This window comes from Saccoglossus kowalevskii, chromosome 16 (assembly GCF_978046115.1).
Source record: "Saccoglossus kowalevskii chromosome 16, keSacKowa6.1, whole genome shotgun sequence".
NCBI classification, from domain to species: Eukaryota; Metazoa; Hemichordata; class Enteropneusta; family Harrimaniidae; genus Saccoglossus; species Saccoglossus kowalevskii.
In genome coordinates, this window is record NC_140656.1 from 2,235,061 (window position 1) to 2,262,358 (window position 27,298).

The window sequence follows — 27,298 nt, forward strand, 5'->3', positions numbered from 1 at the left end:
CATCTCACCAAGAGACAGCTTAATAAAGGTAAGACTCTGCCTTTACTTTACTGGCGCTGCGAGCAACTTTCGTGCCTGTGTTTTTGGTTTTTAACCCTTTCTTAAACAGGGTTGGTGGAAAGTTGTCTCATAGTTGCGAGTTAGAGTCGATCGTCACGCGATAGACGAATTGCGTTTTTCGCACATTCCAGCGTGAGAGCTTAGTTTAGGGAGTATTCCCTTAGATTTTTAAAAAAAAACAAAAAAACATTGTTAGTGTTATTTATTGTTTTTAAACCAATTTCTTGGTTTTACGTACTTTTTAACCGATGTGAGTTAATTTCATAAACGTACGTTGTTTATATATCGACGCCATTTTCACGTGACTTCGATTTGTTATTTTTGAAGTTTTTTTATTGTTGTTAACATTTCTACTGTTATTTAGTAGGATATTTAATTTCTTCAGTTTGTCCGGTATTGTTAATTTTTTATCCGGCACAATTCTGTTGAATATTTATCGTTTTAGAGAGTTTTGAAGTATTTTTTCACTCTCAGTTTGTTTACATTGGGGTCACGAGACGTCGATTTTTCTGGAAAACAATTTTCCCGAATTTTCTTCTTACTTTGTGAGCATTTCTGAGAATATTCACAGTAATTTGAATATTATTTAGTATATTTATTTGTTTTCCCACATTTTCGTGGGATATTTTTAGTAAATTGGTGAAAATTTTAGTTGTATTTCATAAATTTCTGTGCTGTGTGGAACGGACGTATATTTGTTTATACCGCCTGTTCCTAGTCTCACGAGAGCAGACGCCGTTGAATAGAATCAATTTTAAAAGTTCTTCTGTTCGTAACGTAAGAGGGTGTTGTATTTTCATTGTATTCTATGCACTGTGAACTAGTTTTCATAGCTGTGATTGAATATCTTTGTGTGCATTGTGTTGTAGACTTTCTTTGTTGGATTTCCGTTTGTTCAGTAACAAAAGGAAATCCAACGGGGAGGGTCTGCGGCACGGTGTATACAAGGATGTTTAGATTGTGAGTGTTTACATTACAGTGAGGGTCAATTTACTGTAAGCGTTTCCTTCTTTAGATTGTGAGGGAAAAATTTTAACAACTTGAGTAGAACATTTTTCACCATTATACTTTTTTCTCCATCATTTTTAGGAGATATTTTCTTCAGACCCTAGTACTGTTTAAGGGTTGCAATATTAATTATTTTTGTGTATATTATGTTATCAATTTTTTAATTTTTATTGTGTCATTCACAATTTAGTCGGAGGTTTATAGTATTTATTTTTCCTGTATTTTTAGGAAGTATTTTGAATACTTAAATCTAGATTTTAAGAGTTCATCATTGATATTTTCTCATTGTACTTAAGTGTTTACCCTTATTATACGGGTATTATATTTCAAAATTGTACTGTGTTATTTTTAAAATTTATTTCTTGTTTCAAAATGTCAAAGAAAATTAATATCAATGATTGTAGTTATGATACATTGTTACGTCTGCCCAGAGTGGGTCAAAGAACAGCAGACAGAATAATGCAGTTGAGAGAGGAGAATGGAAAATTGACCATGGCAATGTTGGAAGATATCCCGCATTTTCAAGTGTCAGGTGGGCTGAGGGAATTGATTACTTTTGGGAATATTGTAGAAGATCGTCCTAAAACCCCTGATGATTGGTATGACCGTGTATTAGAGGAGGAAAGAAGAAGTTATTGTGATAGAGAAGATGACAGAGATGAGGATAGAAGCTTGGAGAGGGATAAAAGAGATGAACGTCATTTCAATCATGACTATAGTGGTAGAGAAGATTATCATAGAGACTACCATTATCCCTCAAACAGTAGGGAGGAGGAGGAGAGAGAAAGGAGGAGACATGATGAGAACTCCAAATTCCAAGAAAGGATGGAAGGGGTAATTAGGAGACAAAATCAGGTACCAAACAAATATCTCACTCCTACATCAATTTTCCCTAGACAAAGGGAAGATAGTTTCTCCTCTTCATACCATTATAAGGGTGAAGCGAGAGGAAATAGATCAGACCAGGCACCTGTGTACAGAGAATATGATCACAGTCATTTGGCAGGGGATAGATCTGCATCGCCAGTACAAATTATTTCCCCTTATGAAAGAGCTGAGAAGAAACACAGGGGAGGATCAGTGGCTATTCCTAAGCCGTCCAGTATCCCAAAGTCTTTGATGTATGATGGGAGTTCTAAATGGCGTACCTTTTTCATCAAATTCAAATCAAATGGCTTCAAGGATCTAGAAGAAATGAAGACATGCGATGAATGTGTAATAGACTTGGTTGAGGCGATTCAGATGACACATGTGATGGCACGTGAGACTCTGAAAACAAATCAATTAAGAATGAAGAGGGATTATGACCTTAGAACACATGAACATTCTTACAGTGTAGGTGATAAGGTATATGTTCTGGATACAGCTTCGGTTAAAGGGAAAAGCCGTAAGCTTTTGAGACCCTAGAAGGGTCCAGGAATTATTATTAAAAAATGTACACCCTATCTTTTTAGGGTCAAGATTAGAAAAGATATTATTACTGTTAACCATGATAGATTAATGCGCTGTGAAATACAGGAATTACCAGTATGGATAAAGCGTTACCAACATAGATGTTTGGGTGATCAAAGCAAAATGTCAGACAAATTATTCTGTTTATGTAGGAAACCTGACGATGGTAAACTCATGATCCAATGTGACTCATGTTATGAGTGGTTTCATGGAGATTGTGTCGGGGGTATTTCACGTGCGGAGTTAAACAGTAATAATTATATATGTCCCTCTTGTAAAGGGCCGGAATAAAATATTTAAGGTTAAACATCGTCACTCAGAGTAACTGATCCCTATTAGGGATTTATATATTTTATCTTACAGGATGAGTGACGAAGAGAAAAGGAGTTGGAAAAGCAGCAGTAAGAAGCCAAGACACCCTTATGGGGTTGAGGAGGAGGAGGCTGCGGAAGGCGAGATTCCAAGAGACCCCTTTGGGGTTGAGGATGAAACTGTGGGAGGAGGAATTCCAAGAGACCCCCTTGGGGTTGAGGAAGGAGCTTGTGGTGGCGAGGATCCAAGAGACCCTAATAGGGTTGAGGGGGGCACCAAGGCTAGTGAGTATTCAAGAATCCCTAATAGGGATGAGAAATTAGAAGAGATAAATAGGGCAAGTTGTCGGGATAGATTACTAGATCCATTCAAGGTAATTCTAAACCTGGCATTATGCAAGGGAGTCAGCGAAAAGAATCTGAAAGCGGCACTAGTAGATCAATACCGGGTGGCGGTGAGATATGGCAGATGGGGATGGGTACGTGAAATGCACAAGGAAGCTTTGCAGTTGTTTGGCAGGAGTTGGATTGTAGAAAATATACCTCACCAAAACCCGAGATACAACACGGTGCCGCAGAAGAAAGCTATTAGGTGTGTGGAAACCCCGGCTGGTTTGTGTAGGGATGTTCGTTTAAAGAGTGACAAAGATCTGGAGATTAGAAGGGAAAATGCAGCCGAGGTGACACAGCAGGATAAAAAAATGAAGGATGTTCGACCGAAAGAGAGAGGGATATCCCGGGCAATCGGGAGTCCCTCTACCTCTGAGCCCAGCTGGAAGAAATCTAGGGTGGAGCCAGTGAAGAGTACAGAGTCCCAACAAATTGGGAGATCTAAAAAGGAGGGACGAAGAAGACCAGAACCACAGGTAACAAAATCGAGATTAGAAAAAGGAAAAGGCAGAGTATCCCAGGAAACTGGGGTTTCTGAGGCTGGAAACATCAGGGAAAGGAGGGTAAGAGCACATTTGCTGGGTGGTAATATTGAGGTTACAGTAGATGAAAAAGACCCATCATCACTGCCAGCATTACCAGCCGGTGAGGCTTCTGGTTCGACAACGACGTCACTGCCAACTCGAATAGTGACGCTAGCTCGTCCTGAAGAGAAGAAAAGCGAGTTGATCCCAAAGTGTGCTCCTGCACCACCACAGCCAGGGAGAACCATGGAGAGAACTTCCCCGTGTCCACTCCCGGGATGTAGGATTTGGACAAGAGCCGTAAAATGGCATTGTTTTAGAGAACACATCCCAGTGGTATTGTGGGAGAAATCTGAATCCCCTGAGAGGAAGGTTACTTTTGCGATAACCACATTGGGATCTCTCGCTTTTGGAAGAGAAGCAAGATGGGAGAAGATATATATCTGGGTGGTGAATTACTTCCATAGAGAATTTGCCGACAACTGGAATGTGACCCCCACGTATGAGCGGAAGATGAACAACATCTGTAGAGAGTATGGTTGGCTGATCCCACCTAGATATACATTTCGCCCACCGAGCAGCCCTGCGGTGCTGATCCACTGGAGAGTTATCATGGTCCTTATGAGACGGCTGACGCCAAGTCAGAGGGAGCATTTTAAGAACTTGTTCCCTGAAGAACAACCTCCAGCTGAGTAGAAGTACCACAGGAGAACCCATCAATTTGGGTGGAAGGTGTACCCACTGTGGTGGGTAATTTTTAACTGACTGACTAGACTTAGTTTACCCATTATTATGGGTGACTTACAACAGATTGACTAGACTGGACTGTTCATTTATTTGGGAGTCATTGACAAGACTCAGTCTACCCATCATTATGGGTGGCTTACAATTCACTGACTGACTGACTGACTGACTGACTGACTGACTGAGTGAGTGAATGACTGATTGCACTACGCACATTCCCCATCTATATGGGGTAAATAGACTGACGGACTAACTGATCAGATGGATTTTGGATGTATTGGAACATGATGGATGTTGAGTTGCGTTTTGTTAGTTAGTCCATATCATGTAACAATGCATTTGATAACCATCTGAGTTACTGACTTGACACCTAGGCGATACTGGCCTAAATCACATGGGCTTGATACTGGAAAAGAAAATTATAGGATAATGGAACCATCACCGAAAAAGATGACGGAGGAGAGTGTAGTATAAATGGCCTATGTGATTTACGTATCGCCGAAGGATCCCGACAGGTACCGAAGTTCCCATTCTCCAACATCCGGGAACTTCGGTAGTCTGATCGGAACCTAGAGAAATAACGCAAGCTTCAGCTACCGTTCCTTCGCTAGTTTCGTTTAAATATCCATTCTCGACGTGTGTATCATCTCACCAAGAGACAGCTTAATAAAGGTAAGACTCTGCCTTTACTTTAGTCCCAAGTTTATTGAAATGTGATGATGAGTATTCTTTAAAAGTGTCATTAAAATCCAATGAGTGGTTCTTTAGACATCAGTGCAACAACGATGGAACAGCAAAAAATTAACTAATTATGCAAATTAGGCAATTAATATGCACAATTATTTACCCCAAAATTAATCAGGTCTCTGCATAGTCCTAGAAGATCTATGTTGCAAGTCTCATTGAAATGTGATGATTAGTACTTGAGATGTCAGGTGAAAATTAATTAAATATGCAAATTAGGTAATTAATATGTACTGCTATAACCCTAAAAACTATCAGGTCTGTGAAGTATCATATGACATCTATGTACCAAGTTTTATTGAAATGTTATGACCAATTCAGTGCGATATCACTGGAAAAGCCAAAAATTGATTAATCATTATGCAAATTAGGTAATTTATATAAACAGATTTTTCCACAAAACAAATCAAATCTGCGCATTAGTTCAGAGCATCCATGTGCCAAGTTTCATCAAAATTAAATGAGTCGTTCTTCGAATATCAGTGGAACAGTCACTGAACAGCTTAAACTCAGTTAATTATCATGCAAATTAGGTAATTAATATTCATGGTTTTTACCCAAAACTAATCAAATTTGCGCATTAGTTCAGAGCATCCATGTGCCAAGTTTCATGAAAATCCATTGAGTGGTTTTTCAGATATCAGTGGAACAGCTAAAAATCAGCTAATTATTATGCAAATTAGTAATTATTATTTATGGTTTTTACCAAAACCTAATCAACTCTGCGCATTATCCCAGAGCATCTATGTTCCAAGTTTAATCAAAATTTGATTAGTGGTTCTTGAGATAGCGGTGGAACAAAAAAAGTGACATACATAGTACATACATACATACATACATACATACATACATACATACATACATACATACATACATACATACATACATACATACATACATACAGACAGGGTAGCTGCAAAGACTCCCTTTTGTGCTTCGCACATGGGAGTCAAAAATTAACAGACTGCAATTAATTGATTAAAAATTGTTTTTATAAAAACTTTATCTTCCAAATAACTGTCCGGAACTTAAAGCATATTCTGTGTGAAAGAGTTAAAACATGAACTAGACAGACTAACCTTCAACATTGGAAGTGTCAGTGGTGTGATTGACATAGAGTTCAAGACAGGAACAAAATCCACACCAGACCAGATTCTTTGTGACTTCTCAAAACCAGACTGTTGTAAAGTGCCTGACATGTCATTTATCCACCGAACAAACCCAACACACTGAGAAATAGAAGTAGATAAACACAAACAATTACATTGTCACATATTTACACCTGCATGACATGTCATTTATCCACCGAACAAACCCAACACACTGAGTAATAGAAGTAGATAAACACAAACAATTACATTGTCACATATTTACACCTGCATGACTAATAACATAAACGCAATTACAAAGTAAGATTTCTCATCTCCTATCAAATTACATATGAACATTGTTTTGGATTTATTTGAGAATGTTTTACAGTTTTACAATTGACAAGTCATTGAAAATAACACAGTCCCTGTTAAATTTCGAAAGTTCTCTCTGTGCTAGTCATATTAAAGTGGAGGGGTTGTCGTGAGCATGTCCTTGAAACTTGAGTCCCAAGTGGCATATATAACAGATTGTTTATTTACATCAATTTTAAACATGTGTTGCGTGACGACCCTTACGGTTAAAGACATAGCAAAGAAAAACATAGATCACAAGTGAAAGCATGTCCAAGTTATCACATTTTAAACAAACAAGATGGCCGCCAGTCGGCCATATTTGATCAAATTACAAATTGAATTGACATGTACATGTATCCATTTATGACATGCTAAATATCAATGAAAATGATACATGAGTGATAGAGATAAAAAAATAAAAACAACCGTTATTCATCAATTTTTGATCTGATTATGAAACAAACTGACATGTATGATGTATGTGCCAAATACAAATGATTATGGCACATAAATCCTGGAAATATAGTCGTGAGACCAAAAAGTCAGATGGCTGTCATTTGGTCATCCTTGATCCGATTTTGAAACAAATTCTTATGGACATTTATCCTGACATGTATAAAATATGTGCCAAATTTGAATGAAAACTGACAAAGCATGTCCAAGATACCACATTTAAAAAAAAAAAAACAAGATGCCTGCCAGTCGGCCAACTTTGATCCAATTGCGTAAGAAATTGTCATGAACATGTATCCTAATATGTATAATCTATGTACCAAGAGTGAATGAAAACTGACAAAGCATGTCCAAAATACGACATTTTCAAAAAACAAGATGGCTGCCAGTCGGCCATTTCGAATCGAATCGCTAAACCACTGCATGTGTATATGTCCCACATAATGTACTAGTCACATGAAAAGAATAAACGGAATCGATCCAAAGAATTCTGAAATATGACTCCGGGCGGATGGACGTACAGACGGACGGAGATCGAATTATAAGTCCCTGTTTTCGGACTTCGTCCGAACGGGGACTAACAAGAAGATGTGAGAGTTTGGTGTATGTGACTATGGAGTGTATGATGTACATGTATGCGTCCAAGAAGTGAAGAATCTGCCAAGTTTGATGTATAACATATCACTTACCATTTCTCTCATGGCCATCATGTCATCAGTCTTTACACGCATGGCAACTGAAAGCAAATTAAATGATATTGACATATATGTATTTTGATTTTATATTCTATTGTTAAGAATCATATTAATTCAACCCATAAATAATGTATTCACAAATGCATTATACTGAGTTTGTTTTTTTCAAAGTATCATTTCAACTTACTAAGTTTATCTAATTCATTCATGGTGTCTTCAAGTTGATTTAGAGTTACAGTGAGACTGGCTGCATCCCGACATGAGTCTTCTATGTTATGGGCTTCATCCAAAATTATTATCTGATTCTTTAAATAAATCTCCATCTGGAAAGTCAAACACAGTGATTGGATGAACTGTGTCACATGCCTATCATGTGATATTTTACATTGTCACCTGATTGGCTAGCATTCACCAAGAATACCTGGCATATAAAAATAATATGTGGTACAGATCCAATTTAGAAAATGGCACAAAATGTGTGTGGTTTATGATATGGGAATGGGATACAATAGTTTCACATTGAAGTTGATTTTTCATAGACTAGTTAAAAAAAAAGTCAGCCTTTCCACAACTAAAGAGACTCAAATGAAAATGCTACAACCAATAGATCAATAAACCAAAGAAGGATACAGAGATAAGGACATGTAACTATGGCGGCATGCAATGCAGTCTCATGACTGAATACAAAATCATGACAAAATACATTCTTAGTGAGTCTGTGAAGAAGTGGTTATACCAGTAGTTTTATTATCAGGTTGATTTTGCATATACAAAGGAAAGAACATTTGATGGCTTTGGAAGTTACTTTCATGACGATGCAAATTATATTATACCAAACAGACATTTGTTGTGACACAGGGCTTCTTTATATGTATTTTAACATCAACATCTAGGAATTTTTAAAACCTGTAATGATAACGTAGCCCAAACCAAAACAAGACAGGCACATCACTCTGGAATTGCTTCTACTTTGTGCAATCTAGCACCGAACTGTAAAGGCGACTCATTTGTTGTGAGAATAGTTTATTCCATACACATTAATTTTATTTGTTTGCATTCATGGCTAATGATAGTCTTATTTGTGGAAAAATGTACATTTAGACGTCACATTATTCAATTATGCACAACATATTCAACAATATAAACCCTGGCAATACAGCAACAGATGCCAAAAACTCAACTTTAGAACTATTTATCTCATTTGCATGACACATCCATTCAACAATGATTGTTATTGACAAGTATTTATATCTACAATACTTACTGTATAATTCATAATACTTACTGAACTTCTTATTTTGGGATCCACAAGATAATTATAGGGACAGAAGATAATATCGGCATCCTCCTTCAGTCCTCGTACTGCATAATATGGGCACACCTAGAAATATGCAACACAAATGATCACAACACAGGCATATCGAATGTCATCAATGTTTGATGTGTGGTTCTGTTTTGAGCCAAAATAGAAATTAATTTACTGTCGTTCGATATAATGCTGAAGTGAATAAAAGTAAAGTACACATGTAACAAAAATCTATCAAAAACAATTATAATATATGTTTTGATATATGTGTAAGTGTACATGTACAGGTACCCACGCAAATATCACAAAACGATCAGGTCTGGGGAGATTAAGATCCACCCGAGAAAATAATCCGACAAATCTTAATGCTGAATTCAACAAAACACAAACATTTGAACTTCTTATTTAATCAACACTGTAATCACGCTGAAGCAATGTTTTTTGTTTTGTTGTGCAAAGAAATATCGGTCACACTCGTGATTGCGTTAAGTTTAAATATTATATAGTATCTAACTGAACGCATTATTCTAAACCTTTGGCTCCCCACTGGGACACCATCGGCATGTCACTGTCTCACCATGGGCCAGACACTGGCGAGAACAGGTGGGATCCTTGTTGTGCACATTGTACTGTATGTGTTGTGTGCTTTCATTTATTATGTATGTATGAAGTTTGAATGTGATTGGTCAAAGCATGTAAGAGATAAGGCTCCGGGGCTGTCATCCAACCTGAGGAACAAAATAATGCACTTCAAGGTTTTATAATGCCCAATTTATGTACAAAATTTGAAATAAATCTATCATTATGCGACACAGATCCAGTTCTTTAATGGCAGAAATGGTGCATTTTGAACATAAATATAGCTACCATTCAGCTATTTTAAAATGCATTGACAAATGAATGCATGTGCATATGTGTGACATGACGTATGTGTGAAGTTTGAATATGATTGAATGGATGTCCACATGTCTTACACGTTGTATGTGTGAAGTTTGAATATGATTGAATGGATGTCCACATGTCTTACACGTTGTATGTGTGAGGTTTGAATATGATTGAAGGGACGTACATGTTTTAAACGTTGTATGTGTGAAGTTTGAATATGATTGAATGGATGTCCACATGTCTTACACGTTGTATGTGTGAGGTTTGAATATGATTGAAGGGACGTACATGTTTTAAACGTTGTATGTGTGAAGTTTGAATATGATTGAATGGACGTCAACATGTCTTACACGTTGTATGTGTGAAGTTTGAATATGATTGAAGGGACGTACATGTTTTACACGTTGTATGTGTGAAGTTTGAATGTGATTGAATGGATGTCCACATGTCCCACACGTTGTATGTGTGATATTTGAATGTGATAAGTCCAGACATAAGTCTGAGATACAAGTCAATCCAAGTTCCTGTTTTAGAACTGCATTCGAAGAGGGTCTTATTATACTCAGAAGCCCAAACAAAAGATCATATTTTAATCAGTTTGGCAATTCACCATATTGCCTTGATTGCAGTGTCTATTTCGATCACTGGTAATTTGTTCAGATTTCTTCCAATCATTGTACTTCTACCACCATGTTATGGGTAATCAATGTTTTCATGATCAGTTTTTCCAATTTATTCATGAAAGCCCTAAACTTCAGTAAACATTTTAGTTACTTCTGTTTATACTTGAAATGTTTTATTATTGATCAGTTTTTAAAAATTAAAAAAATCCTGTTCAAAAAAACAGATGTTACATAAAAGAAATAGAAATTTGCACATGATAATGTCACCTTGCTTTTTTTGCCCAGAGCTACCAAATCCTCCACATCCCATGCGGTATCAAAACCCTGTCTGTGCCGCAACTGATTCTGAAACTTCAATCTGTGTACATGTTGAAAAAAAGAACAGTTCTCTCCCTGAAATAATAAAAAAACACATTATTTAATGACTTTGAAGAGGAATCTAGTGAAATTTTAAGATAGAAACACATAATTTGGTAAGACGACACACAATAAATACACTAACAACTACAACATTGGCAGGCAGGGCTAGGCTATTGCTAAAGAAGTTAAATTGAGAAACTGCAATCCCAAGAAAGCCACACACTAACAGCTACCACAGTGGCAGGCAGAGCTAGGCTATTGCTAAAGAAGTTAAATTGAGAAACTGCAATCCCAAGAAAGCCACACACTAACAGCTACCACAGTGGCAGGCAGAGCTAGGTTATTGCTAAAGAAGTTAAATTGAGAAACTATAATCCCAAGAAAGCCACACACTAACAGCTACCACAGTGGCAGGCAGAGCTAGGCTATTGCTAAAAAAGTTAAATTGAGAAACTGCAATCCCAAGAAAGCCACACACCAACAGCTATCACAGTGGCAGGCAAAGCTAGGCTATTGCTAAAGAAGTTAAATTGAGAAACTGCAATCCCAAGAAAGCCACACACTAACAGCTACCACAGTGGCAGGCAGAGCTAGGCTATTGCTAAAGAAGTTAAATTGAGAAACTGCAATCCCAAGAAAACCACACACTAACAGCTACCACAGTGGCAGGCAGAGCTAGGCTATTGCTAAAGAAGTTAAATTGAGAAACTGCAATCCCAAGAAAGCCACACACTAACAGCTACCACAGTGGCAGGCAGAGCTAGGCTATTGCTAAAGAAGTTAAATTGAGAAACTATAATCCCAAGAAAGCCACACACTAACAGCTACCACAGTGGCAGGCAGAGCTAGGCTATTGCTAAAGAAGTTAAATTGAGAAACTATAATCCCAAGAAAGCCACACACTAACAGCTACCACAGTGGCAGGCTGAGCTAGGCTATTGCTAAAAAAGTTAAATTGAGAAACTGCAATCCCAAGAAAGCCACACACTAACAGCTACCACAGTGGCAGGCAGAGCTAGGCTATTGCTAAAGAAGTTAAATTGAGAAACTGCAATCCCAAGAAAGCCACACACTAACAGCTACCACAGTGGCAGGCAGAGCTAGGCTATTGCTAAAGAAGTTAAATTGAGAAACTATAATCCCAAGAAAGCCACACACTAACAGCTACCACAGTGGCAGGCAGAGCTAGGTTATTGCTAAAGAAGTTAAATTGAGAAACTGCAATCCCAAGAAAGCCACACACTAACAGCTACCACAGTGGCAGGCAGAGCTAGGCTATTGCTAAAGAAGTTAAATTGAGAAACTATAATCCCAAGAAAGCCACACACTAACAGCTACCACAGTGGCAGGCAGAGCTAGGTTATTGCTAAAGAAGTTAAATTGAGAAACTGCAATCCCAAGAAAGCCACACACTAACAGCTACCACAGTGGCAGGCAGAGCTAGGCTATTGCTAAAGAAGTTAAATTGAGAAACTATAATCCCAAGAAAGCCACACACTAACAGCTACCACAGTGGCAGGCAGAGCTAGGCTATTGCTAAAGAAGTTAAATTGAGAAACTGCAATCCCAAGAAAGCCACACACTAACAGCTACCACAGTGGCAGGCAGAGCTAGGCTATTGCTAAAGAAGTTAAATTGAGAAACTATAATCCCAAGAAAGCCACACAATAATAGCTATCACAGTGGCAGGCAGAGCTAGGCTATTGCTAAAGAAGTTAAATTGAGAAACTATAATCCCAAGAAAGCCACACACTAACAGCTATCACAGTGGCAGGCTGAGCTAGGCTATTGCTAAAGAAGTTAAATTGAGAAACTGCAATCCCAAGAAAGCCACACACTAACAGCTACCACAGTGGCAGGCAGAGCTAGGCTATTGCTAAAGAAGTTAAATTGAGAAACTGCAATCCCAAGAAAGCCACACACTAACAGCTACCACAGTGGCAGGCAGAGCTAGGCTATTGCTAAAGAAGTTAAATTGAGAAACTATAATCCCAAGAAAGCCACACACTAACAGCTACCACAGTGGCAGGCAGAGCTAGGCTATTGCTAAAAAAGTTAAATTGAGAAACTGCAATCCCAAGAAAGCCACAGACTAACAGCTACCACATTGGCAGGCAGAGCTAGGCTATTGCTAAAGAAGTTAAATTGAGAAACTGCAATCCCAAGAAAGCCACACACTAACAGCTACCACAGTGGCAGGCAGAGCTAGGCTATTGCTAAAGAAGTTAAATTGAGAAACTATAATCCCAAGAAAGCCACACACTAACAGCTACCACAGTGGCAGGCAGAGCTAGGCTATTGCTAAAGAAGTTAAATTGAGAAACTATAATCCCAAGAAAGCCACACACTAACAGCTACCACAGTGGCAGGAAGAGCTAGGCTATGAGTTCACTTACATTTTTACCTTCCATAAGTTGTTTACAACCTTCATTTCTGTTCTTAGAAGTAGATACATTTGGGTGGATGCAGTAGTGATCTCTACTTGCCAATACTACCATCCTAATAATCAAATTGAAATTCAATATGTCAAAATATTCAATACAGATGATTTTCATTTGTATATTTTTGATGACACTCTCCTTAAAGTTACATTCATACTACAATACGTACTCTGAACAAGCTAAAAACATACAAGCCATGCATGGCACAGTCCTCGTTAGTTATCAAATTTAAGATATATAGTTTTGTTTATAGTAATACAGCTGGAATACAACCATGTCTGGAATATGATTTTTTAACATTAAAATGATTGACATTTGTATCTGATCGTCAAACAAGTACTTATCCATATTGAGAGATATTGCTCTGGAACAGCATTCAAAATCAGCCAATTTGAATACATGTATATATATATATAATATGATGTATAACAAATATATAAAATTTGAATATAATCAGTCAAAGCATTTAAGAGATATGGCTCGAGAAGCCTAATCATTAAAACAAAATGGCCGCCAGTCAGCCATTTTGAATCCGATTTGAAAAATAAATGATGTGCATCAGGAACCTGTAATGTCCAATATATGTACCAAGTTTGAACAAAATCCATCCATAAATGCCAGAAATGCTTGATATTTGATGATTTTTTAGCACAAAAATGGCCACCACTATCGCTGTAAACAATTTTAAATTATTATTCAAATGCTCAGTTTATCTTTTGAAGACAACTAATTTTTTTATTTAAAAACAAATCATGTCGTTTTCCCATCAAAATCCAAGCAAAAAGATCATACAACAACATTGGCAAATCTCTCCTGTGCTGCGTTCAATAACATTAACATATTTAAATGAGAGTAATTTGAACATGTTGGCATCATCCATCGTTTTCATTGGTTAATTATCAATTCGACCTGTCAGGTCAAAGAACACTGTTCAGGTCAAAACATGGTGGATATTCATTTCTACAGCATTCAGTGTTGAAAATGCGATTGGAATCATTCGCTTACGATGAAATAAGTTGAAATTTATTTGCATTTCATAACAATTCAACGAATTTATTTTTTCACGTTATTTTAATCATTACTAGGTAATAATCAACAATCGTGAAACGCAGCATGACCGGATTGCGCTACCGCGATCATTTTCTACTAAGTAATGCTGCAGTTGGGTTTGTTTTTATTCGAACTACTTTTAGAATATACTTGTAACGAGGTTCGTTAATGTGATTTTTCAGGAGAAAGATGCGTGGTCTACTTTTTAATCCACCAAGAACAAAATGTATAAAATTTAATAAATTGCAATAGCGTCTTTCGTTTTGGGTGGTCCAACTGCCGGCGTTGAAAATCGGCGTAGGTGGACTTTTCAATGAAAATATAAGCCCCCCCCCCCCAAATATAATATATATTTGTTTGTTTTTGCCATAGGAAATAGAAAATAGGCATTTTTAATACTGGCCTTCAATAAAGTTATTAAAGAGTTGCATAATCTGAAGGCTTGCCTTACCGATACTAGATTTAATAGAAAGACAATAGAGAAAGAAACGACAACACTCACTTCACATCACTGTAAGCTGTTCTCCGAAGTTCTTTGATAACCTGTGCTATCTGTTTATGAGTTCTTGTTCCAAAAAAAATCTTTGGCAGTCTGAAAATAAAATTCTAGCTTTAATATTCCAAATCAAAGACATTCATTTTTAACAGGTATTTTTTTTTGACAAAATATTTATATTTTTAGTGAAAGTGTTACAGTTTAATTTTAAACAAGAGGTTCATACACATCTATTTTGAAAACAGTCAGATATAAATAAGAATTGCTTTAAATGCTGTGATTGGATGAAATGCATCACATGGTTTATTAATATCATGTGATGCATGCAAAATAACAAAGCAAGCAGATAATTGGTTGACACTTATCACATGACTAATTATATACCTGTATAATAAATACTTGTACAGCCAAAACATTGAAGTGAAGGGGGACAGAAATGCTGAGCAAAATGATATACTATTTTGTTGTCCTTCACTATAAATGTAGAGCTACCTGTAGGTAAAGAGCTTGAACTTAAATATTCTGAGGAAACCCAATTTCAAAGCCAAAATTTCTAACAATGCCGTGATTACTATTACTTGCAAATCACTATAGAGTATCATGGCATTGAGGTGGGCGTGGCGTAACTACAAATCCTACAGGTGTTCCTATGTACATGTATGAGTAACTACAAATCCTACAGGTGTTCCTATGTACATGTATGAGTAACTACAAATCCTACAGGTGTTCCTATGTACATGTATGAGTAACTACAAATCCTACAAGTGTTCCTATGTACATGTATGAGTAACTACAAATCCTACAGGTGTTCCTATGTACATGTATGAGTAACTACAAATCCTACAGGTGTTCCTATGTACATGTATGAGTAACTACAAATCCTACAGGTGTTCCTATGTACATGTATGAGTAACTATAAATCCTACAGGTGTTCCTATGTACATGTATGAGTAACTATAAATCCTACAGGTGTTCCTATGTACATGTATGAGTAACTACAAATCCTACAGGTGTTCCTATGTACATGTATGAGTAACTACAAATCCTACAGGTGTTCCTATGTACATGTATGAGTAACTGCAAATCCTACAGGTGTTCCTATGTACATGTATGAGTAACTACAAATCCTACAGGTGTTCCTATGTACATGTATGAGTAACTACAAATCCTACAGGTGTTCCTATGTACATGTATGAGTAACTATAAATCCTACAGGTGTTCCTATGTACATGTATGAGTAACTACAAATCCTACAGGTATTCCTATGTACATGTATGAGTAACTGCAAATCCTACAGGTGTTCCTATGTACATGTATGAGTAACTACAAATCCTACAGGTGTTCCTATGTACATGTATGAGTAACTACAAATCCTACAGGTATTCCTCTGTACATGTATGAGTAACTACAAATCCTACAGGTGTTCCTATGTACATGTATGAGTAACTATAAATCCTACAAGTGTTCCTATGTACATGTATGAGTAACTACAAATCCTACAAGTGTTCCTATGTACATGTATGAGTAACTACAAATCCTACAGGTGTTCCTATGTACATGTATGAGTAACTACAAATCCTACAAGTGTTCCTATGTACATGTATGAGTAACTACAAATCCTACAGGTGTTCCTATGTACATGTATGAGTAACTACAAATCCTACAGGTGTTCCTATGTACATGTATGAGTAACTACAAATCCTACAGGTGTTCCTATGTACATGTATGAGTAACTACAAATCCTACAGGTGTTCCTATGTACATGTATGAGTAACTACAAATCCTACATGTGTTCCTATGTACATGTATGAGTAACTACAAATCCTACAGGTGTTCCTATGTACATGTATGAGTAACTATAAATCCTACAGGTGTTCCTATGTACATGTATGAGTAACTACAAATCCTACAGGTGTTCCTATGTACATGTATGAGTAACTACAAATCCTACAGGTGTTCCTATGTACATGTATGAGTAACTACAAATCCTACAGGTGTTCCTATGTACATGTATGAGTAACTATAAATCCTACAGGTGTTCCTATGTACATGTATGAGTAACTACAAATCCTACAGGTGTTCCTATGTACATGTATGAGTAACTACAAATCCTACAGGTGTTCCTATGTACATGTATGAGTAACTACAAATCCTACAGGTGTTCCTATGTACATGTATGAGTAACTACAAATCCTACAAGTGTTCCTATGTACATGTATGAGTAACTACAAATCCTACAAGTGTTCCTATGTACATGTATGAGTAACTACAAATCCTACAGGTGTTCCTATGTACATGTATGAGTAACTACAAATCCTACAAGTGTTCCTATGTACATGTATGAGTAACTACAAATCCTACAAGTGTTCCTATGTACATGTATGAGTAACTACAAATCCTACAGGTGTTCCTATGTACATGTATGAGTAACTACAAATCCTACAAGTGTTCCTATGTACATGTATGAGTAACTACAAATCCTACAAGTGTTCCTATGTACATGTATGAGTAACTACAAATCCTACAGGTGTTCCTATGTACATGTATGAGTAACTACAAATCCTACAGGTGTTCCTATGTACATGTATGAGTAACTACAAATCCTACAAGTGTTCCTATGTACATGTATGAGTAACTACAAATCCTACAAGTGTTCCTATGTACATGTATGAGTAACTACAAATCCTACAGGTGTTCCTATGTACATGTATGAGTAACTACAAATCCTACAGGTGTTCCTATGTACATGTATGAGTAACTACAAATCCTACAGGTGTTCCTATGTACATGTATGAGTAACTACAAATCCTACAAGTGTTCCTATGTACATGTATGAGTAACTTCAAATCCTACAAGTGTTCCTATGTACATGTATGAGTAACTATAAATCCTGCAGGTGTTCCTATGTACATGTATGAGTAACTACAAATCCTACAGGTGTTCCTATGTACATGTATGAGTAACTACAAATCCTACAAGTGTTCCTATGTACATGTATGAGTAACTACAAATCCTACAGGTGTTCCTATGTACATGTATGAGTAACTACAAATCCTACAGGTGTTCCTATGTACATGTATGAGTAACTACAAATCCTACAAGTGTTCCTATGTACATGTATGAGTAACTTCAAATCCTACAAGTGTTCCTATGTACATGTATGAGTAACTACAAATCCTACAAGTGTTCCTATGTACATGTATGAGTAACTGCAAATCCTACAGGTGTTCCTATGTACATGTATGAGTAACTACAAATCCTACAGGTGTTCCTATGTACATGTATGAGTAACTACAAATCCTACAAGTGTTCCTATGTACATGTATGAGTAACTACAAATCCTACAAGTGTTCCTATGTACATGTATGAGTAACTACAAATCCTACAAGTGTTCCTATGTACATGTATGAGTAACTACAAATCCTACAGGTGTTCCTATGTACATGTATGAGTAACTTCAAATCCTACAGGTGTTCCTATGTACATGTATGAGTGACTACAAATCCTACAGGTGTTCCTATGTACATGTATGAGTAACTACAAATCCTACAAGTGTTCCTATGTACATGTATGAGTAACTACAAATCCTACAGGTGTTCCTATGTACATGTATGAGTAACTACAAATCCTACAGGTGTTCCTATGTACATGTATGAGTAACTACAAATCCTACAGGTGTTCCTATGTACATGTATGAGTAACTTCAAATCCTACAGGTGTTCCTATGTACATGTATGAGTAACTTCAAATCCTACAGGTGTTCCTATGTACATGTATGAGTGACTACAAATCCTACAGGTGTTCCTATGTACATGTATGAGTAACTACAAATCCTACAGGTGTTCCTATGTACATGTATGAGTAACTTCAAATCCTACAGGTGTTCCTATGTACATGTATGAGTAACTTCAAATCCTACAGGTGTTCCTATGTACATGTATGAGTGACTACAAATCCTACAGGTGTTCCTATGTACATGTATGAGTAACTACAAATCCTACAGGTGTTCCTATGTACATGTATGAGTAACTACAAATCCTACAGGTGTTCCTATGTACATGTATGAGTAACTACAAATCCTACAGGTGTTCCTATGTACATGTATGAGTAACTACAAATCCTACAGGTGTTCCTATGTACATGTATGAGTAACTACAAATCCTACAGGTGTTCCTATGTACATGTATGAGTAACTGCAAATCCTACAGGTGTTCCTATGTACATGTATGAGTAACTACAAATCCTACAGGTGTTCCTATGTACATGTATGAGTAACTACAAATCCTACAGGTGTTCCTATGTACATGTATGAGTAACTACAAATCCTACAGGTGTTCCTATGTACATGTATGAGTAACTACAAATCCTACAGGTGTTCCTATGTACATGTATGAGTAACTACAAATCCTACAAGTGTTCCTATGTACATGTATGAGTAACTGCAAATCCTACAGGTATTCCTATGTACATGTATGAGTAACTACAAATCCTGCAGGTGTTCCTATGTACATGTATGAGTAACTACAAATCCTACAGGTGTTCCTATGTACATGTATGAGTAACTACAAATCCTACAGGTGTTCCTATGTACATGTATGAGTAACTACAAATCCTACAGGTGTTCCTATGTACATGTATGAGTAACTACAAATCCTACAGGTGTTCCTATGTACATGTATGAGTAACTACAAATCCTACAGGTGTTCCTATGTACATGTATGAGTAACTACAAATCCTACAGGTGTTCCTATGTACATGTATGAGTAACTACAAATCCTACAGGTGTTCCTATGTACATGTATGAGTAACTACAAATCCTACAGGTGTTCCTATGTACATGTATGAGTAACTACAAATCCTACAGGTGTTCCTATGTACATGTATGAGTAACTACAAATCCTACAGGTGTTCCTATGTACATGTATGAGTAACTATAAATCCTACAGGTGTTCCTATGTACATGTATGAGTAACTACAAATCCTACAAGTGTTCCTATGTACATGTATGAGTAACTACAAATCCTACAGGTGTTCCTATGTACATGTATGAGTAACTATAAATCCTACAGGTGTTCCTATGTACATGTATGAGTAACTACAAATCCTACAGGTGTTCCTATGTACATGTATGAGTGACTACAAATCCTACAGGTGTTCCTATGTACATGTATGAGTAACTACAAATCCTACAGGTGTTCCTATGTACATGTATGAGTAACTACAAATCCTACAGGTGTTCCTATGTACATGTATGAGTAACTATAAATCCTACAGGTGTTCCTATGTACATGTATGAGTGACTACAAATCCTACAGGTGTTCCTATGTACATGTATGAGTAACTACAAATCCTACAAGTGTTCCTATGTACATGTATGAGTAACTACAAATCCTACAGGTGTTCCTATGTACATGTATGAGTGACTACAAATCCTACAGGTGTTCCTATGTACATGTATGAGTAACTACAAATCCTACAGGTGTTCCTATGTACATGTATGAGTAACTACAAATCCTACAGGTGTTCCTATGTACATGTATGAGTAACTACAAATCTGAAAATAGTGTAAAATATTTTAAGAAAATAGTACACAAGACGTACTTGATTGTTGGTGGTCGTTCTTCCATGTCTGGAGGGCCATCAATATCCTTAGATACAGATTCAGCACAAGAACATGTACACACAGGCATGCCACCATTCTTAACAGCTTGGTCTGCCATACTTGATAGTATATCTATATGAATTGAAATTTATTAATTTAAAAGATACTAGAATGTAGACCCTTGTGAAGTGAATTCAATACTGTAATATATTTTATTCTAGCTGGAGTTAATTTTTTCAGAAAATAAATAGTGTTAGACATTCATGTAAGTGTTAATACATTTGTGAAGATAGGATAGAAGGACAGACAGACAGTATGATAATAGCTTCCCATTTGTGTTCTGTACACAGGAGCTAAAAATAATATTTTAATAGTAGGAGTGCAAAGAACTACACAAGTGACTTACTACAAGCATTGTTGATTTCCATCTGCCAGGTTGCTGGTGATGAACTTAACTCATCTTGATCATCATCTAGATCATCGTACACCACTCCTTTCTGTGTCTTCTTTTTACGCTAATTTATAGAAGAATTAAGCAAATATTTTGATTAAATCTTTTTAATGCATGCTATACATGATAAACCATTAAAGGCAAATGCTGGAATTATCCAGTCAATGGACCAAATAAAATGAATTTGATATTTCCAGAAATGTCCTAAAATTACTAGGTAGGCAGGCCTAATATTTCTTTTCCCCAAATGACCTGTACTCTTAGGTTTTCATGAGAACATGATCACAGTTTACTGCAAATGTGAAACAAATTACTTAAGGTAGCGAGACTATTATTTGTGTTGAAAATTACGATTTTCACATTTATTTATTAATTGATGAAATGCACTATAAACTTTCATATGATAAAGTCAACATAACATAGAATGTCATGTAAGTTGGTTAAAATGTAGATTTTCTGAAGGAAAGCAAGGCAGCCTCAGTAGTGTTTTCCAAAATCAACAACACAGGTTTAATCTGTGTGCCTATAAGTTTCAAAGATAAACTCAAGACAAAGCAATGTTAGGATGTGTTATCAGTAGCTATCTGACACACAATGAGTGTTTCCAAACATTTGAGTGGTTTGTCTCCGCCCCTGTTTGTTTCACAGATTAGTCATTTGCATATGAATGTGTCAGACACAAGGTCACACAGCCACTGACAAAAATCATTGATTTTGGTGTTTTCATATGCCGAATTTATCCAAATATAGCTATCCCATTCCTTTATTTTTTTGGTTTCCAATAGCCTTACACATTTGGATGTCCCTACACATGTTAAAACAGACCTTGATGGAAAAACAAATTGATTGTGCCGATAAACAAGCTTGAAAATCTTTGCTGTGACTTCATGGACGTTTTCTAGGAGTTTATGTTTTTCAAAATACAAGGTCTTTAACAAAAAATAATGTATACTTATTGTCGTCGGATTAACACCAAATTTTCACAGCTTTAAGGTGACAATGAGAGGAACTTGAATGTGTCCAGACAAACTATTTCATCGATTATTTACCAACGAGTTGTGGTTTGAGTTGGGGGCAATGCGGAGGTATGTAAATGTGTCGAAATGTGCGTAGTGCGAGTGGTTAGTGCTAGTAGCACTAATCCGAAATAGTACTAGATCTAGTGCTAAAATGGCACTAGATCTAGCGCTAAAATGGCACTAGATCTAGTGCTAAAATGGCACTAGATCTAGTGCTAATATGTACATAGTGCGAGTGGCATTGATATCGCATTGTCAACGACGTCAATACATCCCGTAATTGTCCGAAAATGAATTAATATTTATGTAAATTGTTGTATCTTTCATTCATTGGAAATGTGCTGCAGTAGGAAAATTGAGAATGTACATGAATGTCATTGTCCACGTTTGTCGTAATCACGGTTACTAAAAGAGACCTTTGAAACAACGCGATCGGCCGGGAAACTAGCTCCATGGACAGTGAAACTGCAGGTCAAACTTCGCAATTTTTACAAATTGTGAATAGATACACTGTATGAAATCGTATTGTGTGGAAGTTTGTGTTTTCAGCTTCGGTGGATATAAACTTGTAACTTGTATGTAAATGGGGGAATTCAGCGTTGATTTTTTTTAAATCGCTGACGTGCCGTTTTATTTCTAGTCGGCGCCACATTTAATGAAAATAGATCTTCAATGAAATTATGATGCCATATATGAACTAAATAAAAAAATTGTATACTCCTAGTCTAAGTCCCGGGTCCCTGTAAAACTCGGTGGATTTTGTGTGTACGGCGACCTGTGAATGGGCATGTCGCTCAGTACCGCTGGGAACCAGACAGAAAATGAACCGTTGTCTGGTTGTCATGACATTGACCTTTGCGGACATAATCAACCAATGATAAAAGTGGATTCACACAATCCTGTTGTTACATTGTACCAAGGAGCATAGACCTTAGAATGTCTATGCAAGGAGGTACTAACGGAAGCAGCGACAACCCCTCTCAAGTGGCCATTTAAGCCTCTTAACTGACTTATTCCCCTTTGTTTCAACCCAAGTTAATCCTGACAAGGACACTGTCAAGCTCATCTTTACACAAGTAACCAGTTAGCGGAATATGATATAAGCTCGCCGATTTTTTAACATGACCATATAATATATGTCTAGACACTTTCTCAGCAATAGTATTTTTTAGGAGTCCTATTATTTGTTCTAGACTCTCGAAATTTTGTTCTTGTTACAGTTGCTAATAATTAAAACATGCGAAATCTGTGAAGTTACAAGTTAGTCTGTTGAATTTCCGGTTGTGAAATGCGTATTTTAACCCTTCACAGCTAAACAAACCCAGTGCGCATACGTGATGACCGTAGTTTTGTATAGCGGCGATTTTTCGGCAGTTTTTAAATATTTTGGCGTAATTTTTTAGACATTTCAATCTTTCCGGACGCCTAAAATAGTCTATTTAAGCACCGTCCCTCAACACGGACGGTGATTTAAATTTTTATTCAAGAGCGTGTTTATTGTTACAAGCGTGAATGGGTAAGCTTCGTTTGGACAAAGAGCTGCTATCACTGTAAACAATATTAAATTATTCTTCTGATGCTCAGTTCATCTTTTGAAAACAACTATTTTTTGACTTGAAAAAAAAAATCATGCCATTTTCCCATCAAAATCCAAGCCAAAATATCGTACTACAACATCGGCAAATCTCTTCCGCGTTGCGTTCAACCTATTTAAATGAGCTATGGTGATTTGAACACATGGGCATCCTTCAGCATTTTGATTGGTTCATTAGCGATTTGACCTATTAGCTCAACTCATGCAAAAGAAACATGGCGGATACCCATACAGCATCGAACGTTTATATGCGATCGGAATCATTTGCTTACGATGAAACTAAGTGAATTTTATTTGAATTTCATAACAATTCAACGAATTTATTTTTTGTGCATTATTATAATCACTACTGAATAATATTCAACAATTGTGAGACGCAGCATGACCGGATTGCGCAACCATAATCATTTGCTACTACGCAATGCAGTTGTGTTCGTTTTTATTTGAAACTTCGTTGAGAATATACTTTCGTTACCAATAAAATAAAAACAAATGTATTTGAAAAATGACACTGGGCGATATTGTAATGAAATTGCAGGCGGTCTACTTTTTAATTCAACAAGAATTATTAATTATTATTGTTAACTCTGCAATAGTTTCTTTCGTCTTAGGTGGCCCAACTGACGGTGTTGAAAGTCTGCGTAGTTAGATACTTCAATGATGAAAATGGAAGTCCCCAAAAAATATTTGATGATTATTTTTTGAAATTCTGAGCCCAAAATAAGTGCCCACCAGCCGTGAAATCCCCAGGGAGATTTTCGGATGGCTAATTTACGACGGCATATAAAGAAAGTATTATTATGGATATCTCGCGTATATTGCCGATGTTTTATACTGTTTGTAGTTTGAATATGAAAGTGGTTGTTGATGCCCCTCCTATTATTCGACGTCGTTGACAATGCGATAACAATGCCACTCGCACTGTGCACATTTTAGCACTAGATCTAGTGCCATTTTAGCACTAGATCTAGTGCCATTTTAGCACTAGATCTAGTACTTTTTCGGATTAGTGCTACTAGCACTAACCACTCGCACTACGCCCATTTCGACACATTTACATACATGCAATGCGACTAAAACAGTAATTGAAATTCAGCACACTATTTTTTAAAACGCGTTGCTTGAATAAAACTGACCAGACAAATTCAATTTACCAGACTATTGAACAACTAAGAAAAGTGAAAAAAATACTTCTTACCGCCAGCATAAATGCGTAATTATTTTTTTTACAGAAAAAGTAATTTTTCACCTTTGATTGAGTAACGCGTCGTAGAATGCAGATACGGGCATGCAAAATACACTTGTGAAAAGCTTGAAGTCTGGCGATTCTAAAAATATATACTTTCCCGGGTCTATTTGTAGTCATTCAGTCACAATTAGAAGATGAAAACAAGTATGCAAATAATAGTCCCGCTACCTTAAGTAAGCTCCAAGAATATATATTTTTATTAGAACTAAGTGCTAGTCATTCACTACATAAAAGGAAGTACATGAAATCGAACAAGTCAACATTTGTGGAATGACCATCACTAATTTGCATAGAAATGAATCATTTTTATCTCATTAACATAAAATAAACTTTTCGATTACGTCCTCCAAAAAATGAACTGAAATGTAACAAATAAAACACACGAATACACATGGTGACAATACTGATATAACATACACATCATTCTATAAATCAGAATCTTACTTGAGTAGGAGTTCTAAATTTCTTTACAGTTGATTTGAAGTCATCATCATCTTCTGTACAGAGATCAATCACAGCTGGTGGCTTTGTTTGTGCTATAATAGAGTCTTTTTTTTGTGATGGATTACCTGCATAAAACATGAAGTTTGAAAATTGTGATTTGTTTAATCCTACCTATTCTACACTTAAACACAGTGAATTAATATTTCATTACAAGCATATTCATGTTCCAATGAATATGTACATTTTTGCAATCAATTTAGTTTGATACATTTTTTAGATCATAAATGTTCCAATAATACAATGTACATGAATCAGAAAGTACTTGCATGTTATTTTATACATCATTGTTTGGATTGGTTTAGGCATGTTTGAGATATGAAGGATGTATGTGTGTACAAATGTATAGAACTGAAGTTATAAGTTCCCATTCTGGCAGTTATGTATCCAGTGGGGGATAACTGACCTTCATTCAGCATTGTTCACAGGGTTAATCAACTGCTTGCTGATAATTTTATCATTTTACAAAGTATAAGTTTGAAACACTAACTACCGGTAGATAGTATGGGAAATGCTCACAGTTCGTTTATACATGTACCATACTTATCCGGGTAAGAGCCCATTCTGGGGCAAACGCCCACCCCCCACTTTTGACACAATAAAGAAGTTGAGGTATCCTAACATGTATGATCTATGTACTAAATTTGAATGAAAACTGACAAAGCATGTCCAAAATACAACATTTTCAAAAAACAAGATGGCTGCCAGTCAGCCATCTTTGATCCAATTGTGAAAAGAATCGTCATGGACATGTATCCTAACATGTATAATATATGTGCCAAGTTTGAATGAAAACTGACAAAGCATGTCCAAAATACAACATTTTCAAAAAACAAGATGGCTGCCAGTCGGCCATTTTGAATGGAATCGCTAAACCACTGCATGTGCATATGTCCCACATAAAGTACTAGGCACATACAAAGAATGAACAGAATCGGTCCAAGGGATTCTGAGATATGACTTCGGCACACGGATGCACAGACGCACGAACGCACAGACGGACGGACGGTCAGACGAACGGAGAACAAATTATAAGTCCCTGTTTTCGGACTTCGTCCGAACGGGGACTAAAAAGTGTATATCTGTAAACTCGCACAGTGGGTGAATATGTGTAAACACACCCAGTGGGTGAATATGTGTAAACACACCCAGTGGTAGTATATGTGTAAACACACAGTGGTAATATATGTGTAAACACACACAGTGGTAGTATATGTGTAAACACACCCAGTGGTAGTATATGTGTAAACACACACAGTGGTAGTATATGTGTAAACACACCCAGTGGTAGTATATGTGTAAACACACCCAGTGGTAGTATATGTGTAAACTCACACAGTGGGTGTATGTGTTTAAATTCACACAGTGGATGTATATCTGTAAACTCACACAGTGGGTGAATATCTGTAAACTTACACAGGGTTCTTCCCAGGGCTTTTTAGCGCTGCAGTGCGCGGCGCTATATTTGTGAATCTCGGCGCTTTACTTAGGATTTCGACGCTATGTGTTCCGACCTCGGCGCTTGATTTCATATTTGACATGCTAATATCAGATGTGCAAAAGGTTTGTTCGGCAAGCTGGTCAACCCTGACCGACACTCAAAATTAGTGACCACCACGGAAACGCTTCCAACTGGAACTATTGTCCGACTCTTATTATGTACTGACCGACACGCATCCTGCCACTTGTGGATTATAAGTTGATTATAATAGACCTAGTCGCACGATATGTAGCAGCTAGTCAATGTTGCGAAATTAGCACTTTTTTGTTTGTTTGCAATAGACACAGTCTTTAGATTGAAAGCTAAAATTCTTTCAAAATCAAATCCACCTCGATAGAACATGGTCAAAACGGAGTTCAAGATCAGTTTACGCTACTCAAGAAAATAAAAACGT

At 36.7% G+C, this 27,298-nt stretch overlaps 1 protein-coding gene across 1 annotated transcript in view; it reads right to left on the reverse strand.

Annotated features, from left to right (window-relative positions):
- Window positions 1-10,956: 10,956 nt before the first annotated feature.
- LOC144360576 (Fanconi anemia group J protein homolog) overlaps window positions 10,957-27,298 on the reverse strand; it is a 47,544-nt gene continuing 31,202 nt past the window's right edge. The window contains exons 6-10 of the mRNA XM_085491476.1: window positions 25,347-25,471; window positions 20,996-21,104; window positions 20,589-20,721; window positions 13,405-13,499; window positions 10,957-11,033 (exon numbers count right to left, since the gene is read on the reverse strand). Of these exons, the coding sequence (XP_085347602.1) occupies window positions 10,957-11,033; window positions 13,405-13,499; window positions 20,589-20,721; window positions 20,996-21,104; window positions 25,347-25,471 (539 nt within the window). The remainder of the gene's footprint in view (window positions 11,034-13,404; window positions 13,500-20,588; window positions 20,722-20,995; window positions 21,105-25,346; window positions 25,472-27,298) is intronic.